We start from the raw sequence: 19823 nt of genomic DNA, 5'->3' as shown, positions 1-19823 counted from the left end.
AAATAGCGGAGGGCTGTTATTGTGTCTTCTCAAAGTAACTTCGAGTGATCTACCATATCTCAGTTCTCAGTGTTCCACACCACTAATGACCGTTTGCCCCAACCTTTCAGGCTTAGCTGAGCAAAATTTTTAGAAATCGCCTAAATCTACTTCGTTCAATATTCGTATCGAATATTGGAGGCAAGGCCGCAGAAAATGTTCGAAGGATCACGTTATGATGAAAACGTTTTCATGGAAAGACAATCTTCAATAAAATCATTCGGAAACTAGAGAATGTGATTATGTGAGTGGTTAACTGGTAGTTCTAGTTAATTGGGCAACCACATTTTGGTGATAACTATGTATAGTCCATTCAAGAATGATTATCCCAGTAGGCTTTGAAAGTCCAGACGTAGTTTCAATCATAGAACTGGAATGTATAAGAAGAAATATTCAAGTTCGGAGCATATTGATCAGCATTCAAAATTGATACAATTATAATTCCAATTTGTTCGAGAATTGAGCAATACAAAATTCGAATTATCTTCGGTTACTGCATACCTATAACAGGGCCTATAGATCACTGTTTATTCTCAATACCAACCTGAATTCCGCAACACAAAATCTCAACTTATGGGCTATTACCAGCAAATTCGACTTTGCATAGCCACTCGAGATGTCAATCATTCTTGAATGGACTATACAGGGTGAACAGAGATAACAAAACAAAAAACACACTTCTTTCAAAGTTATACTCTTTGGCGATCGATTTCGGTTGTCAAACCATCATCAGGGTGAATCATTGACTCGCAGAAATATTTTAACAGTAGATTTTTGAGGTCAATAGAAAGACTTTCCTATACCATTTTTTCCGATTCGGTCCAGATAAAAAGATATAGCCAGTTTTCATAATGATCTATGCCACCCCTGGAGAAACAAAATGCCCTTCAGAATAACAAGCTAAATCTTTGACACTAAACATTCGTGGATCTTTTAAACAGAGTTGTATTTAGCCAAAGTACCCAATTTTTCGAATATCACAAATATTTTTTTAATTTTTGAACCTCAAATTACTCGAAAACGACGCATTATACGAGTAAATATGAAGAATACTTTTATTTATCTATTTTTAAGATGCATATTGAAGGTGCATTTCCAAAAATATCGTCGGGATTTTAAATTCATTTCAAGTTTAAGATCTGCAGAGTGTAATCGTTTTCGAGGGGACAAAATCGAATTCATTTCACTTTCTTGATATTTATTAATATTTTCCAATAGCATGCTTGATTCAATAATATACCCCAGGAAATCGAATAATACTTATTCTGATAGTAATCTTGTGGAACGCAACACTATGGCTATCAACTCCAGGTTAGTTCTGGATTATTTGTGATAAAACATCATGGAACAGATCGCAAATAAACAAAATGCTGCATTGGTTCATTCCTCTCAGTTCTTTATTTTAATGTGAATTCAAAGCAATTCGGAATGGAGGACTTCCCTACATGTTTGCCAACCTAGAAAAAGGTCTACCATCAGGGAACGATTGCTTTCTAACGAAACCTACTTCATTCTTTCCGCAATGATCAAATATATTTATGAAATTCTATCGAGCTTTCTAGAGTTTACTGTTAAAAAGAAAAAAAGATTTTCATAACCTCGATTGCTGATTGGTTGAAATTTATGTTGGTATCACTACTTCTTGTGACAATCGACATATTTCATTGGCAAATGTCATTTTTACTGATATATATAATATTAATATTGTCTGCTGTATAGCTTACAAAATACAAGAAAACAAGAATGCGTTCAAGCAAAGATTGTGCACATAACCAAAACTTTGCCCATAACCTAACAGATTACTTTTTTCTTCTTGACATTTGCCAACGAAACATGTCAATTGTCACAAGAAGTAGTAATACCAACATAAATTTCAACCAATCAGCAATCGAGGTTATGAAAATCTTTTTTTCTTTTCAACAGTAAACTCTAGAAAGCTCGATAGAATTTCATAAATATATTTGATCATTGCGGAAAGAATGAAGTAGGTTTCGTTAGAAAGCAATCATTCCCTGATGGTAGACCTTTTAGACCTTTTTCTAGGTTGGCCAACATGTAGGGAAGTCCTCCATTAGATCGAAAACTGTTGAAGTTTTCTATTGAATCCGTACCTAACCATAATTCGTGACAGTTCGATGGTAACGTCTAACGGTTTCCTTCGTTTCTAGTAGGCTATGGTTTCGGATTGACCATTATTTGTGTTCTGTGGTCGCCAGTTTGTACATAACAAGCATGACTGCTGTTACTCCAAGTGAAGCATTTGGAATTATGATGATAATTCGAATCATAATGATTTGGATCATTATGATTCCCCATCATAATACTGCAATCATGGTAATGTTATGATTGATGATATCAATTCATGGACAGAATCCTTATTTTATTAGACAAACAAAGATCCTCATCACCTACCTGTATCTCTCACTATGGAAGTTGAAAACAATGACCTGATACCTCCATGATAGGTTATGTAACCTACTGAATGCCTATCAATTTGCATCGCAAGTGCTGAAATGAAGAATTATTGTTTATATTCAAAATTCAAATAAAACTTATGTATACGGAAGAAGGTAGAAAAGTATTGCACTTGTTTATGTACACACTTTTGTAAATAATATTACAGCAATAAAGAGTTCATAATAATAATAATAATATATAAGATGTATTCCCTTTCATCGATGGAGGAGCATCGAGGTGGTCAAAAATTTGAAAAGTATTGTGAAACTGATTCTCGAGAGTGCATGATTTTGACACAGTATACCCTAGGTGTCTCTGACAGTTTGCATGGGGAGAGGGAGCTGTATGGAAGGATTTGAAACGGTAAGAAAAAAAAATATTCGAGGGTATCTAATTCTAAAATATGCCAATATAAATTTAAAATGAAATAATAATAAAATTCGAAACCTGCTGAAATTGAAAAAGACGTTCGTTAAATGCTGCTATCTTTTCAACGAATTGGAAACTATTGTAATATTCGCAACTTCTACTGATCGTAGAATTGTTCTGGCAACACCCCACATTAGGGTAGTCTTTCCTTTAAGGCTAATACGGATGGCGAGAAAGCCCCGTGATATAAACTGCTCTAACAGCAAGCACTTTAATGCAGTGGTCATATCAGCTGCTATTTCTTAAGATTTTCACAAGTGTCTTCATTTTTATATTTCCCAAATTACAAGACAAATGTAAGCTCTTATAGCCTTACATTTTATAATGGGTTGACCACCGTGTATTACCAATATGAACTTCGCAAAAAACAAACTAATTATTTACTTTTTATTTATAACATTCTAACATATATTGAATACTTGTGGTAGATTTGAAAATCACTGACTAACAGATAAAAATATGTTGGAAGCTTCGCCCATTTGATAACTACCAGTGGAAAAGAATCTTAATGCAATATGTAACTGAAAATTTAAGAATATACAGGGTGTCCAAAGATATTGCATACAGTCAATATCTCAGCTCTCAGACAAGGTAGGAAAGTTCAAACAACAAGTTTTAACTTAATGGCATCAGGAACTATAACAGAATACGTCATTATTTTTTTTTTCTAAGAACCACCCCGAAAAAACTACTCCCAAATATTTTCTTCAAATTGCACCCTTATATTTTTTCAACTCTAAACGATTCTCCAGTGAAAAAAAAATATGTTTATACAATTTTTCATTTTCTTGCTTAAATTCGACCCTTAAAAATTATAATTATAAATTCTCTCATATCTACCATTCTTGAGATTTATGATGAAACGTTTACTATTAGGAAATCGTTTAGAGTGAACATATGAACAAAATATAAGGGTAAAATTTAAAGAAAAAAGGGTTGTTTTTAGAGAGGTGGTGATTAGAAACAAACTTTTAACGACGGATTCTGTTGGAGCCGAGATTTTACTCGGAATATTATGAATGTGAGCTTAAGGATTTCCTGCAAGTAAAAGCATAATCTTTTCTCATGAATACGGCTCATTGACTGTATGGAACATCTTGGGACAACCCGTATAGTACAGCAAATAACTTGACAAGATATTATCGAATATTTTGCCCTCAGTTGGAAAAATATGCTATACAAACGTACGTAGATAAATATTCCATTCGTGAATTATTGTGAAAAATAATAAACAAACACCGGATTCTGAATTTTCATAATACTAGTTGTCCTGAGGGCGACTAAAATAATAATATTATGGCTAACAGCCTTCAATGGTAAACAGTAAAGAAAAGAAAATTCCCAAACCTTTCGCCAGAAATAAATGAAAATTCACCAATTGAAACCAGCAATAGATTCCAATATCTCAACAAGGAAAACGAGAGTGATGATATTACAGAATCACCACCGAAAATACCAAAACCACCACCCATTTTTATACACGGAGTTACAAACTTCCCAGAAATGATCAACCGCTATTGCTGATGATCAATATTATTCAAAAACTTTGACCAACAATTGTGTAAAGATAAACGTCACAAATCCAGAAACCTACAGACAACTAGTAAAACTCCTGAGAGAAAAAAACATAATTTTTCATAACTACCAAATTAAACAAGACAGAGCCTACAGGTTAGTTGTCAGACACCTTCATCCCAGTATTCCAACAACTGACATAAAAGCAGACATAGAAAAACACGGACATAAAGTCAGGAACATCAGTATTATAAGAGATCGAATGAAAAATCCACTTCCGCTTTTTTATGTGGACTTGGAACCAAACGAAAACAATAAAGATATATACAAATTGGAGTTCATCTTAAATCAGAAAATAAGCATCGAACCACCAAAAAGAAAAAAAGAAATTATTTAATGCACTAGATGCCAAGAATATGGACACTCCAAAACTTATTGCAATAGACCATACATGTGCGTAAAATGTGGTAATCAGCATGAAACTAAAACTTGCCAGAAACCAAAATCGACTCCAGCAAGATGTGCATTATGTGGGGCTGATCATCCGTCCAACTACAAAGGATGCTAGGTATATAAACACATATCAAAAACGAAAAACAACAATAAAAACCCCCTGCAATATGACAGACAACAGAACATTTCAGAAACAATTCAAGAAACAGAACAACAACCAACAAACAAACAACCAAACAAACAACCAACAAACAAACAACCAAAAGGAATGTCTTACGCCCAAGCCCTTCAGCGAAATAACGAACATGAAGATCCACCCTCTCAGAGACAAAACTCTTCCTTAGAAACCATGATGAATAGTTCCCTTTCCGACCTGAAATCCATGATCACGCAGATGATGAACCAGAATCAGATTATGCTCAATCTGCTCACAACACTCGTGAATAAACTTCATTAAAATTCAACAGCTTCATCCGCATAGCTTCATGGAACGCGAACGGCCTTCCAAACCACAAAAATGAGCTTAAAGCTTTTATGAACCTATATAAAATTGACATAATGCTGATATCAGAAACCCACTTCACTGAAAGAACGTATTTCCAGATCCCACACTATACTACATATTCTGCCGAACATCCAAGTGATAGAGCGCAGGGTGGGTCAGCTATACTTATTCGGAGCAATATCAAACACCATACACTGCCAAATTTTGTCACAGAAAAAATACAAGCTACAAATATAACAGTACACACAGAAACGTGGAGCTTCGACATATCAGCAATTTATTCACCACCACGACACAATATAACCGAGAACCAATATACGGAGTTTTTCCAAAACTTCAGGCGAAGATTCATAATTGGAGGAGATTGGAATGCGAAGCATAATCACTGGGGATCACGGCTAATAAACCCTAAAGGACGCAACCTGAAGGAGGTGATAACAAGAAGAAATCTTCAAGTGGTTTCGTACGGAACACCAACATACTGGCCAACTGACCTGAACAAAATACCAGACATCTTAGACTTCTTCGTCACAAATGGAATAAATAGGAATTATATGCAGGCTGAACCAAATGCAGACCTATCATCGGATCACTCACCAATCTTGATGACCTTGAGTACAACTGCAATGTTCCGGGAGAAAAAAAGTACACTCACAACATCTAAAACCAACTGGAAACTATTCCAACAAATAGTAAGTGACAACATAAGACTAGACATTGAACTCAAAGAAACTGAAGAATTAGAAGAAGCTGCAAGGTATATAACAGAAATAATCCAGAGAGCAGCCTGGGAATCCACACCAACCCCATCAGAACAGGATGATATCAAAAAGAAATTACCACTGCGAATTCGAGAACTGGTAATTGAAAAACGACAAGCTAGAAGTAGATGGCAAAGATCCCGTAACCCAGCAGATAAAACAATTTATAATCACTTATGCAGAAAACTACACAAAACTCTTGAAGATTACTACAACTCCCAATTTGAACACCACATTCAAAATATAGACAACAACAGTGAGCACAACATCTGGAAAGCCACGAAAAAGTATAAGAGACCTATAACACGAAAACCTCCAATCCGAAAGACAACTGGGGAATGGGCCAACTCCGACGAGGAAAAATCAAAAACCTTCGCTCTACACTTGTCAACAGTACTCAAACCGAATGATCCGCACCCAGGCTACAACGACACAGAAATTGAATCTTTCCTCGATGTTGCGTGCCAGATGTCTCTCCCCATAAAGCCTTTCAAACCCAAGGAAGTTCTTCAAGAAATAAGAAGACTAAAAAATAAGAAAGCCCCTGGTTTCGATTTTATTACTGCAGAAATTTTGAAGAAACTGCCACAAAAGGCTATACTACTCCTCAACATTATATTCAACCGTATGATGAGCCTTTCCTACTTCCCGACTATCTGGAAATATGCCGAGATAATAATGATCCATAAACCGAACAAACCTGAAAACGACGTGGGATCTTACAGGCCCATAAGCCTTCTACCAATTTTGGGCAAATTATTGGAAAAACTTCTACTCAAAAGATTGAAGAGGGATATAGATTTTTTCACAATACTACCCAACCATCAACTTGGATTCAGGGAAACCATTCGGCAAGCCATCAAATACATCGTGTGATGAACACCATATCAAGAAGCCTTGAAGACAATAAATACTGTACAGCTGTATTCCTGGACTCATCCCAAGCGTTTGACAAGGTTTGGCATAATGGCTTACTCTTCAAACTGAAAAAACTTCTCCCTATTTAATTATGAAATCATACCTTACCAACCGATATTTTGCTGTGAAACAGGGTGATGCTCTATCTGAACCAACTGAAATAAAAGCAGGAGTACCACAGGGAAGTATACGCGGTCCACTGCCTTATCTGATATATGTAGAAGATGAACAATTGTGAATGACATTTTTCTATGTTTAAAAGTAGGTTAAGACACTTTTGACATGACATTTTTAATAATATAGTAGTAGCCGATGAGGTTAGTGTGTATTGTATTTTCAAATACCGAATTAAAAGGATTGCTAAACTTCTGGAAGTATTTTATTCAAAAATATTAAGCAACCTGGAAAACGATCTACTTTCAATAGGTTATGGGCCCAGATCAACAACGGATTGCTTGAATTTGAGGAGATATAGGAAGGAAAACTGATCTACAAAAGCATGGCAGGAAACAATCAACTTGGAACTGTGAAACCATTCGACGGAACTGGATACTCGAATTGGGAATTTCGTGTTAAGTTGATACTGGAACAAGGTGGGGTATTGCAAGTTCTAACTGAAGAACCTCCGACGGATGCTGCACAACGTGCTGTCTTCTTGAAGAACGATGCTAAAGCTCGAAATATAATAGTTCAGTGTCTATCAGACAATTTGCTAGACATGGTAAAAACCAAGAATACTGCAAAGAATATCATGGAAACATTGCAAGGAACATATATGAAGAAAGGTATTGCAACGCAGGTACTACTCCAAAGAAAACTTCGTAGTTTGAAGTACAATCAAGGAACAACGTTAACTATGTTTCTGACGGAGTATGACCAAGTCGTCTGTGAGTTGAAAGCTGCCGGTTGTGAAATAAAAGACAATGAAATTGTGTGCCAGCTGTTATCAGCGATGCCAAAAAGTTTTCAAGAGGTCACAACGGCTATCGACATCATGTTTTGCCAAGATGAAACCAAAGTAACACTTGATTTTGTCAAGAATAAATTATTAATGGAGGAAGCAAGACAGAACAAAAATGAAGGAGCTGAAAACAATGATGTAGCTTTTTCAGGAAGTAGAAACAAGAAATGGCCAAGAAAGGCGGGAAAACCATCAAATGTAAACCCCGGAAACTTTCCATTTCGTTGCCATTTTTGTCATGAGATTGGACATATGAGGAAGCACTGTCCAAAGAGTAAAGATAAATATAGAAAACAATCTAATGTAACTGAACATGAAGAAGAGGTTACATTTATGACTGGAAATGTGGAATGTCTACAGTCAGGTGGGAGGAAAATCAAATTTGTAAATGATAGTGGTGCAACACACCATTTATTGAAGAAGGAATTCATGCATTACTTAACAAATATGAGAGAAGTGAATCAAACCATAAGTGTTGCCAAGAAGGGACAAAACATGAAAATCATCAAAGAGGGAGATTTGCCTCTGAAAGGTAAAAGACAAATCACAGTGAAAAATGTATGGGTGTGCGAGGATCTAGCACATAATTTGCTGTCGGTGAGAAAATTGGAAGAATCTGGTTTTGAAGTCCTATTTAAGAACAGAGAAGTATTTGTCAGAAATGGGAATCTGAATTTACTCATAGGTAAGAGAATTGGAAATCTGTACATGTTTGAATTTGAAATTGAATGTTTTGATACAATGATCGCAATGAATAATGAAATGCTTGTGCACAGAAAGATGGGGCATTCTGGTGAATACCCTGCACCTCACCTATGTGAAATCTGTTTAAAAGGTAAACAGACAAGATTGCCATTTTTTGAAGTAGGTAAAGATCAAAAAGCTCGACGAATTTTGGAAATAATATCAACTGATGTGTGTGGTCCCATAAACCCCCCAACATATGATGGAAAAAGATATTTTGTCACTTTTATAGACCATTTCTCACACTTTTGCATTTGTTACTTAATAACTAATAAAAATGAAGTTTTAGGAAAATTCAGAGACTATGTAAAACTTGTAGAAGCAAAGTTTGGCTGCAAGATTGAAAGACTAAGGTGTGATAATGGTGGAGAGTATAATTCCCATGAGTTCAAGTATTTCTGTAGAAAACGAGGAATCAAATGCCAGTATACAGTGCCGCGGAATTCTGAGCAGAATGGGATCTCAGAGAGATATAACAGGACAATCATGGAAAAAGCAAGATGTCTCATATTTGACTCAAACCTTGATAGAAACTTTTGGGGAGAGGCTGTGAGAGTTGCAGTTTACTTGACAAACAGACTCAAAACGAGAGCTATATCAGAAAGTAAACTACCTGCGGAAATATGGTATGGGTATAAGCCAAATCTGGAGAAGATCAAACTGTTTGGGTGTGATGCCTATAATTTTATTCCTAAAGAAGACAGAAAAACAAAATTGGACAGCAGAAGTGAAAAACTAACCATGGTAGGTTACACAGACAATGGATATAGACTTTGGAACCCAATGATGAAGAAGATTGTTCGAGCAAGACATGTAGTATTTGATGAAGATTCGAAAAACCAGAGGAGAATTATTGAAATGGAAATTGAGAAGAAAGAAAAAGAGAAAAGATTTGAAGGTGAAGATGGGAATGAGAACCAAGAAAGAATAGATGTAGAACAGAAAACTGAAGAGGAAGATAAAGGACAAAATCTGAGAAGAGGGGAAAGAATTAAAAAATTACCAAAGTATTTACAAGAATATGTAATAGATGATGAAACAGATGATGAAGCAAACTTATTGATAGCTTTATCAGCTGGAAATCTACCATCAGAAGTTCCGAAAAATTTTACAGAGGCTTGGGAAGACCCAGGCTGGCGAAGAGCAATTAAAGAAGAACTAAGCTCACTGGAAGAGTGTAAAACTTGGGTTTTGGTGGAACCACCTGAAAACACAAAGATAATTGATTCTAAATGGATGTTCCGAGAAAAGGAACTGAACAGTAACATTATGAAGAAAGCTCGACTGGTGGCTAGAGGCTTTCATCAAGATATGTTAAGTGATGACGTATATGCTCCTGTAGCTCGGATGGTGACAATAAGGTTACTTTTATCATTGTATTTGCAATATGATCTATGTATATGTATTGCAGCTTGATGTCAAATCAGCATTTCTCTATGGTACCTTGGAAGAACCAGTGTATATGTACCCACCAGAAGGACTAGACGAAGTGCCACCTTATCTGGTATGTAAACTTGAAAGATCATTGTATGGCTTAAGACAAGCTCCAAAATGTTGGAATTCCTTGTTTCATAAAAATCTAATATCCTTAGGTTTTCAACGTTCTAAAAAGGATGCATGTCTTTACTTTAAAGGAAAAACGTATTTATTGATTTATGTTGATGATCTAATATTGTTTTCTATTGATCTGGCATATTTGACATTTGTAAAAGATGGTCTGTCTAAAAATTTTAAAATGAAAGAATATAATAATGAGAAGTTATCATTTTTAGGGTTAGAAATAGAAAATTGAATAATGAACTTTTTATTGGCCAGTCAAAGTTAATTAAAAGGACATTGATGAAATTTGGAATGTATGACTGTAAATTTTCTGATATACCTATACAACCGAAACTTCAAATTGTATTGAATGATGAACATAGTAATGAGAAGAAACTGATAAATTGTGAAAAATTGCCATACAGGGAATTAATTGGATGTTTGATGTATATCATGTTGGATAGTAGACCAGATCTTTGTTTTAGTGTTACCTATTTCAGTCAGTTTCAGAGTAATTTTAGTGAAGTTCACTGGAACTATCTTAAGAATGTTCTTAGGTATTTGAAGTCAACTGAAAATCATAAACTTAAATTTGTTAAAAGTAAGAATACAGACATTCAAGTAAATTGCTATGTTGACTCGGATTTTGCTAATGATCCAGTGGATAGAAAAAGTATTTCAGGGTATGTCATAAAGATTAATGATAATAATATTTGTTGGAGATCTAAGAAACAGAATGTTGTTGCACTTTCTAGTGCAGAATCAGAATACTTGGCATTATCTTTATGTGTTACTGAAAGTTTGTATCATGCTCAATTGTTGTTTGAAATTTTGAAAATTGATGTATCACCTGTAAAGATTTATGAGGATAATCAATCATGCATAAGAATGGCATCCACTCTTGAGTCTAAACGTACGAAACATATTGATGTTAAGTATCACCATGTTCGAGAATGTATCAATGAAGGAAAAATTAGTTTGGAATATTTGAATACAGGACAACAACAAGCTGATATATTTACTAAACCTTTGAGTAAAACTAAATTTGAGTATTTTAGAGAACTGTTGAATGTTAAGTCTTTAAATGCCAGGATTCACGAATTGAGGGGGAGTGTAGAAGATGAACAATTGTGAATGACATTTTTCTATGTTTAAAAGTAGGTTAAGACACTTTTGACATGACATTTTTAATAATATAGTAGTAGTCGATGAGGTTAGTGTGTATTGTATTTTCAAATACCGAATTAAAAGGATTGCTAAACTTCTGGAAGTATTTTATTCAAAAATATTAAGCAACCTGGAAAACGATCTACTTTCAATAATATGTACATCAGACATTCCAGAAAATCAGAACACTACGATAGCCTCATTTGCAGACGACATAGCAACACTCACAGCCCACGAAAACGCAGCTACAGCTTCCGAAAAGCTCCAAGAACATCTGAATGAACTGGAGAAATGGTATCGAAAATGGCGCCTTACCATCAATGAAACAAAATCAGTCCAAGTCACATTCACCAACAAACGAAACATATGTCCACCAGTTAAGATAAATGAGAACCAAATCCCAGTTAGAACAGAAGCCAAATATCTAGGAATCCACTTAGACCAACGACTCACCTGGAAACCACACATTCAAGCTAAGAAGACCCAAATCAATATGAAATTTCGACAAATGTACTGGCTAATAGGCAGAAAATCCAAGCTATCTCTCCAAAATAAAGTATTGATTTACAAAGCCATAATTAAACCCATATGGACAAACGGGATTCAATTTTGGGGATGTGCCAAAACATCCAATTAATACAGAGAGTCCAATCCAAAATCCTTCGAGCTTTAACAGATGCTCCATGGTACGTCTCAAACTTCACCATACATAATGATTTGAAAATTCCCTTCATTATTGATGAGATAAAAAAACGCTCAAAAAAATATCTACAAAATCTGGGAGGACATGAAAACAGCTGCATAGACCAACTACCGGAAAACCCGTTCAACAGAAGAAGGTTGCAGAAAACATGGTCAATTGACTTCAATTGAAGTGTGAATAAGAAGTTTCAATAAGTTTGATAACTTCTACATGACATTTTAATATCACCATATTTACTTATTACTTGTGAAAAGTAGATTGTAAATTTCAATAAAGGTTATAAAAAAAAAAAGTTGGAAAAATGGATCAACCAGCTCGTGAAATGTGTGAGGTGGTCATTGAAAATTTGAAATTGAAATTCTGTCGCATCTAGAACTTCAAGCTATTAAATTCGAAGATGCAGTATTAATCTATTAATCACAATTGAGATTTCTAATGTAATTAAATCACTTTCAGCTTTTTCACAATAAAAACCAATGTTTCGTTCGAATGGTCTGATAGATCATTTCCTTGTAGAGACATGTTGATTGATTTTCACGGAACTTTGAGGAAAGCAGTTGGTCAAAAAACTACATTCAACTAATGCCAACGTTTCGTAGATATATTTCTACTTCTTCTGTAAAACATAAGTTCGACTTTGCCCTGAAGAAGTAGAAATATATCTACGAAACGTTGGCATTAGTTGAATGTAGTTTTTTGACCAACTGCTTTCCTCAAAGTTCCGTGAAAATCAATCTAACGTTTCGTTCGAATTTCATGCGACGGAACACTAGTCGCCCACTTATAAGTTATAACCACACTTTGCTAGACGCACTACTCTGTAATCTGTGGCTAGACGCACGCTTTTAACGCACATAATATTCGTATACGGCAAGGTCGCCGGCTCAAGAATTGCTATTTGAGAATTCTGACCGTTACGACGTTACTAGCGTATATACTCCATTCACTTTTATTTCAGCACTCGGTTGGCGATGGAAATTTGACATTTTCCACTCTGTATAGTACAAAAATGTGAGATTATAATGCTTGTAAAAAAATTTTGAATTTCAAATCAGCGCTATGTTGTCCTTTCTACGTTAAAGTCTCAGTAATTACGTATTTCATCACAATGTCGAATCATTTCGGAAAATATGAAATCGAGAATATATGATGAACATAATTGACATTTATACAAACTGATTGAAGGGATTCCAAAAATTTATATGCAACATATGCAATTGCATGTTGGTTATCTTCTTTGGCTAAAAGTTGAAGACATCAGTTATAGAATTTAAAAAAATCAGCCCAAAGATGAAATGCATTCGATTCAGTGGTAGAAAATAGGTATCTCTTAAAGAAATTAACGTTAAATTCTTCAACAGAAATCATCTTGCATCAAGAGAAACTTCACCTTTAAACAAAAATTTCATATAAATTAACAATAAATTGACAAGACAACTGGCTCGTATTTATGACTGTTTATTTTAATTTGATATAATAATAATGATATATTTAATGATCCCTTAAGTCATTCACAATGTATGGATCAAGTCAAATGAAAAATATAAAAATTAATGTTCTAGAACTTATTCTACGATGACTTTCATCGAAAATCCTGTGTAGTAACTTTTCGTTCACCCTTAAACGAAGTCCTCAAATGCCTTAATTTTTTTGGGTCTCCCAATGGAAGGAAATCTTTTGTCATCCCCTTCATTCAAAATCTTTCCGATTGTTGAAACATTCCGCTAAAATATTAGTCATTTAGATTCAATAACTTGAAACATAATATATATTTACTCACATTGAATATGTTCGCTACCGTCTGATGTATTGTAGATATGTATTAGAATATCAGGGTTACCTACTATATTTGAATGGTTGGACCTGAATTTTGAATAGCACTTCCTGAAACCCTGCCTTCTCTTCTCTTTTTCAATCACTTCCGGCATTTTTGTGATATTAATCAGGGGGGGTTAACTCCCTTGCAATTATTTTGTTCGGGAAGAAGTAGTGCCGTCTATCGAGTTTTTTCCTTTTAACTATCGACGAATAGATATTTTAGAGTAGATTTCTTCACGAATATCTATTTAATAGCAGCAACTTTGATTGAGAAAGAAGAAAAATAATAAAAACAACAACAATGTGGTGGAAGCAAAGAGGAAAGGTTCCTCTTTGATGAAAGTCAAAACTTTTGACGTAAAAATGTAAAAAATGATTCGAGGAAACCGTATGTAACGGGATATTTAGCCAGAAAAACGATGAATGATATTATAATAAATGTTCGGATTGCTTGGAAGTAATTCAGGCTAAATGAAGCCAACACAAAATCGGTGAGACCCTTCTGAACATTTAATACTATTTTTCATCGCTCAACTCTAAATATCCTCGCCAAAATAACTCCTTTTAATAACCCAATTCAAAATTAGGGAAGAACTCAGGGGGCAAGTAGATGTTGAGGAGTTTCAAGCCCAATATGAGGAGGTATTATCTTCTTTTATTCCGTTAGATTAATTTTTCCAATCAGATGTTACCAAATCTACAAATTGAAATTTTTTGGCGAGTTTCAAATCTTCTGCGCATCATTACTAATTTATGTCGGAAATTAAATTACTTTCGGCATAAATTTGTGATGGTACGCGACCGAAATTTCAATCTTGATGTATTGAAATTTAAACCAAATGAGTTGGCAGTTCAGTAGGCATCTGTAATTCTGGTAGCAATGCTGCCAAAATCATGCCGGCGAAAAAGGAAAAAACTCGATAGATGTCGCTCTATAAGGACACAAATTCAGACAGAGAGTTGCGCATCTATAGGTTATCTATGATATTAATTAAAGCTACATTCACAATCAATTCACGGGTCGAAGTGCACTTCGGCACGGAAGCTTAGCAGATGGCGTTCTCCGTTACCATTCACAATGAAATTCAAGACAAAATTTCTTGCAAGTTGCAAACTATCACTTCGGCAAGGAATTTTGTGCCGGCTATAGATGATGCTGATGCTTATGTTTTGATCAGTTACATTTTTGATTCATTTGAGTATTTGGTACCAAGATTATTGCGAATGGTAAATTTCGTGCTGAAGTGCACTTCGGCCCGCGAATTGATTGTGAATGCAGCTTAATAGAAGTTGTCGTAACGTCGTTATGACATTAACGATATTTCATGAGTGCCAACCTTAATCCGTTCTAGTTACAAAAATTCGAGAAAATTATTTCATGGCCAACCGAGTGCTAAAATAAATGTGAATGGAGTATACTTTTTCGAGTCGCCTAATTCGAGAATTGCCTGCCAGGTGTCACTAGGCAAACTCCACAAGTTCGCAGGTATTCAAAGCACATGAGACTACTGAGATCCTAGTTTTATCTGTGTGAAAATAAGTTATGTCTGATCGATCTTGGATCTTACTCTATGAGAGCTATGCTGAGTTAGGTTAAGAACTCTTGGTTCTTTCAAGCTGAGTCTAGAGGAGCTCAGGGACCACTCTTCAGTTGACATAAAACTGACAGGAAAAAGGTCAGGTTTATAGAACAAGAACCTCTTCTTGAAACAATGCTGACTAGTTTCAATTTTTGTAGTTTCAAAATGGTCTGGGTCATGTGATGAAAAAATGGAGAGAAATGCACCACACAAAACATAGAGAGAAGACAGTTGGAAATCAAGTTGTTTTCCATCTTTTCATTACATGACTCACACCATTTCAAAACCATCCTTGAAGATGATTTCAAAATGAAATCGAAACTAATCGGCCTTGTAATATGTTTCAGTTCATTGTCAGGCAACTTTACTGAGAAATATTGCGAGCGCCAAGCCGCGCGTGTAAGCTAGTTCGCTATAAAAATAGAGTTTCAAAATCTAACCTTCTTCTCAAACAATTCCAGCTCTCTCACATGCTATCCCCCAAAATATAATATTGGCATATCCAAACTACAAAAATGGAGCAAGTTCACTGATGATTCGATAATTTTAACTGTCAAATCTGGCAACTTTTTTCCGGATATCCAGATCCGAATCTTGGTGTATCGAGAACAAGGTCAGCAGTATACTAAACACTTCATGACGCCAAATACTCTTTTCGTTGGTGGCTTAGTATTCGTTTGGGGAGGTATTTGTTTCAATGGGAGCACATGAATATATTATTATCCTCATAACCTCAACCATGTTAAAGGTAGGGTTTCTTGATTTGATGGTAGAACCTGTTATTGTTCCCTTTATGGCAACCATCGGCGAAAATGCTCGGCCAGAAACTCAAAGACCTCATAGAAATGCATGTCATTAACTGTATGGATCCTGCTCCCCAGACACAAATTCGATTGAACAAGTCTGGTCTGCAATTTCACCTCAATTACACTGCTTACCTGAACCACCGCAGACAGTACAACAGCTCGCCTATGCTTTGACGGACATTTGGCAAAACAGTTTTGTTGACAACTTCATGTACGCAATGTCCGATGGAGTAAGAAGAGCTCAATATTAAACTTTGATTTCAAGGTGTAACAAAAAAAAAGGAACCTTTTTTATAGCTGCAGACTGCACCAAATTTTATTTTTATCATTTCTCACCTATGTTGTTGCTCTAATGCAGTCTAGCTTAATGTTGCCATTTCAAGCAGGTTGACCATATGTGGACACCTAACTTAATATATCAGTACATATTTGGAATATTTCCTCTTTCTTTTCATTCACTTTTCATATTTCATAGAAACTCACAAAAGTAAATGAGTGGTTTCTGATAAACCACCCATATTTTATACTTTTCTGTTTCTCACTAGCCTTGAAAGTTTTGGAAGTCTTCAACATGTTAAGGCATCAGATTTTGTGCTCTGACTGAACAGTAATTGGTTTGCTAGGTTCGAAAATAGATGAGGGGTGACAATGTCTCTGGCTTATGAGAAAAGCTCGTTTCTGTTAATATCTAGGTGTTCTGAGTGATACTTTGATGCAGCATCTCTGAGAAATTTTATACAAAATACTTCATTTGCATCTGAGGGATTCCCTGTTGTATATAGCTGCCTTCTAAAATATCTCATCTCCTCTTCAACAATATATGTATACATTTCAAAATGTCAAGACTTGCTAGACCACATGCTGACATTTCACAATGTAGCAATATCTCGTGTTCAGTGTGACTTTTAGCACTCTTATGGATAGATACGATATCCAACAAAAATAGGGTCCAAAAATGCTCCTGATTGGTTCATTATTCAGAATTTCAAATTAATCAACCAAATTAAACAAATGGGGCATTTTCAGATCATTCTATCATTGGATATTGTATCTATAAACGGAAGTTCTTATTTAGGCCCCAGTCGCTCCAAGTCAAGTTGTCTATGTTTGAGACCACAAATGTCATCATGACTGTGGTTGCGATCATGAAGTTACATAGACCAGACTCATTAATCTCAGAAAGAATTTATGAAAGTCAATATGCTAGAGGAATTAGATAATCACATAACGGCCAGTTTCATAATCAAACTTCAATTCCCTTTCATTTTAAAGCTTCCTTCAACCCTTCTAAAAATGACACTAAAGGAAACTTGTTAGAAATGAAAAACTGGCATAATTGACTTACTCGACATTAGTCCAGGTTTGATACCTTCTGGTGTGAATTGTAATATAGTACCCCCATTCAAAAAGAACCTTTTGGTAAGGGTTCTAAATCCTCTGAATGATAAGGCTGGTCCATTACCTAGTGAAAAAAATTTTATTCAACTGGTAAACATTTTCATTAGCAATTAATTACCAGCAGTCACTTCAACTTCTGCCCAACTACGATGAGAGAATATATGTCTCCAACTACAATTAATTCCACCCCCTCCTGTTCCATTCTGTGTATGTAACTGACCTGATAAAGTACAAGTATCTTTTTGTGTAAGTGGAAAATCAATAGATTGTGAAAACTGCATCAAGGACACTTCAATATTTGGTAAGCTAAAAACACTAATTATTTCAATTAATTAAATGAATTCAATGTCATGTACAGTTGGGACTTATACAAATTACCTACTCCTCATAATCATCTTCTAATGACGATTCATCATAAGTATTGAAAAAATCTGTAGCATTCACAGCAATAGTAACATTCCCAGTAGGATTTGTTCTTTGCTGTTTCAATCTTTCTGCTCTCTCCTCGGCTAGTTGCTCATATTCTGCCTTTATTTCAGCAGGAGTTTTTTGCCTTTTCACAATTTCCCAACCTTCAGTTTCCAGTCCTTTGACACCTAGCGAATCATATATAGCTCGTCGATGAGGATCAGAAAGAACTAAAAAAAAAGGCGGATAAAATTGTGATGAACTGAGTTTATGAATTCCTAATGATGAAAAATACATTGAAATATTCTTTAAAAATCAGTGGTATACCTTCATAGGCTTTTTTGGTTTTATTGAATAAAATCTCAGCTTTGCTCTTGAGATTGGGATCCAAATGTTTATCGGGATGATAAATGCGACTAAGACGTCTGTAAGCATTATTTATTTCTTCTTTGGTGGCCTACAAAATAATTCGAATTGCATAATTTTGATATTAAGATTTAACCGGATATTTTCATAAAGTAATCTGCTAAAAATAAACTGTTCAAACGTTAAAGTAGATATTCTTTATTATAAACTGCTCACCTCTCTGGGAATATTTAAAAATGCATAGTAGTCTTCTGCGCTCTCATCCCAATTTTCTTCAGCAGAATCAAAATCCGCGTTGCCCATCGTATCTTACTGACTAGTGACAGATTTTTGCATTTTGGTTTGATTTGAATTGACATTGGCACTTCGCTGCTTTTCACCTACAAAACACAGAGCACATATCACAGAACAATGATGAATGATGGATTTATTTGATATTGCGTGATTGATTCTATGATCTGTGCTTTGAAGTAAATATGGCGTTATAGAAAAATCAGATGTCTACAAAAATAAAACTGTATAGTTTATAGTTAATTTGGACCAATATTTTATTTTCGGTAAAGAACTATAACTGGAGAAGTGTATCAGAATTACTTTTGTGATTATTAATTCTGTTTTCGGGCGTAATCAGTGGAATATTTTACGTGATGATTTGTCCTATAATCAGATTGTTGATTTCCAACGAACAGGAAAATTATTGAAGCAACTTCATGGAATAAAGTGTTCCTATTATCGAAACCCATAATATTGGTGGGATTTCGGTGTAAATTAGCAGTAACCTGGAGAATCTATTAATCTATTTGGGAGTGAAGACGTCAAATTACCTTCACTATGGCCTTCAATGAGGTATGTCGATGTTCACATATTGTCCTATGAACTTCTATCAAAATCGTATTAATTCCATTTATTATTCAAAATCGACTGTCATGAAAAACTCATAGGTTGTCTATTTGTCAATCAAACAATTCTTCTATTTTTGACTCGTGTAAGATTCAACATAAATTTCTTATTATTCAAAACAAATCCATGAAGTATGAAGTATTTTGAATTAATTTTGAATACTTGGAATTGTTGTTTTTTAATGTTGGTCAAGATTCTTTGGTAACAATAAACATTGATGTTTTAAATTCATCTTTTTATTTGATCTAAAACAAGATTGAAAACAATTTAGGAACAATAATACTGTTGATATAAGTATGATATATCACATTCAATAGTGAAATAATCCAGATAAACTCCACAGTGTCTTGAAAATA

General features: G+C 34.8%; 2 protein-coding genes across 3 annotated transcripts in view; one reads left to right on the top strand and one right to left on the bottom strand.

The window, feature by feature from the left end:
• The window catches only part of LOC123311228 (dnaJ homolog subfamily C member 11), a 41883-nt gene extending 22950 nt beyond the window's left edge, over nucleotides 1-18933 (bottom strand). Inside the window, exons 1-6 of the mRNA XM_044895065.1 lie at nucleotides 18784-18933; nucleotides 18529-18658; nucleotides 18176-18431; nucleotides 17912-18108; nucleotides 17741-17857; nucleotides 2452-2547 (exon numbers count right to left, since the gene is read on the bottom strand). Coding sequence (XP_044751000.1) covers nucleotides 2452-2547; nucleotides 17741-17857; nucleotides 17912-18108; nucleotides 18176-18431; nucleotides 18529-18658; nucleotides 18784-18870 — 883 coding nt within the window. The 5' untranslated portion in view covers nucleotides 18871-18933. The remainder of the gene's footprint in view (nucleotides 1-2451; nucleotides 2548-17740; nucleotides 17858-17911; nucleotides 18109-18175; nucleotides 18432-18528; nucleotides 18659-18783) is intronic.
• Nucleotides 18934-19010: 77 nt separating this feature from the next.
• LOC123311294 (serine/threonine-protein kinase 26) overlaps nucleotides 19011-19823 on the top strand; it is a 59517-nt gene continuing 58704 nt past the window's right edge. The window contains exon 1 of one of the 2 annotated variants that reach the window (XM_044895179.1): nucleotides 19011-19413. In XM_044895179.1, coding sequence (XP_044751114.1) covers nucleotides 19399-19413 — 15 coding nt within the window. In that variant the 5' untranslated portion in view covers nucleotides 19011-19398. The remainder of the gene's footprint in view (nucleotides 19414-19823) is intronic. The other variant, XM_044895178.1, reaches the window with a different exon arrangement.

The sequence above is a fragment of the Coccinella septempunctata genome, chromosome 4 (assembly GCF_907165205.1).
Source record: "Coccinella septempunctata chromosome 4, icCocSept1.1, whole genome shotgun sequence".
NCBI lineage: Eukaryota > Metazoa > Arthropoda > Insecta > Coleoptera > Coccinellidae > Coccinella > Coccinella septempunctata.
This window is presented reverse-complemented; position numbering and strand designations above follow the sequence as displayed.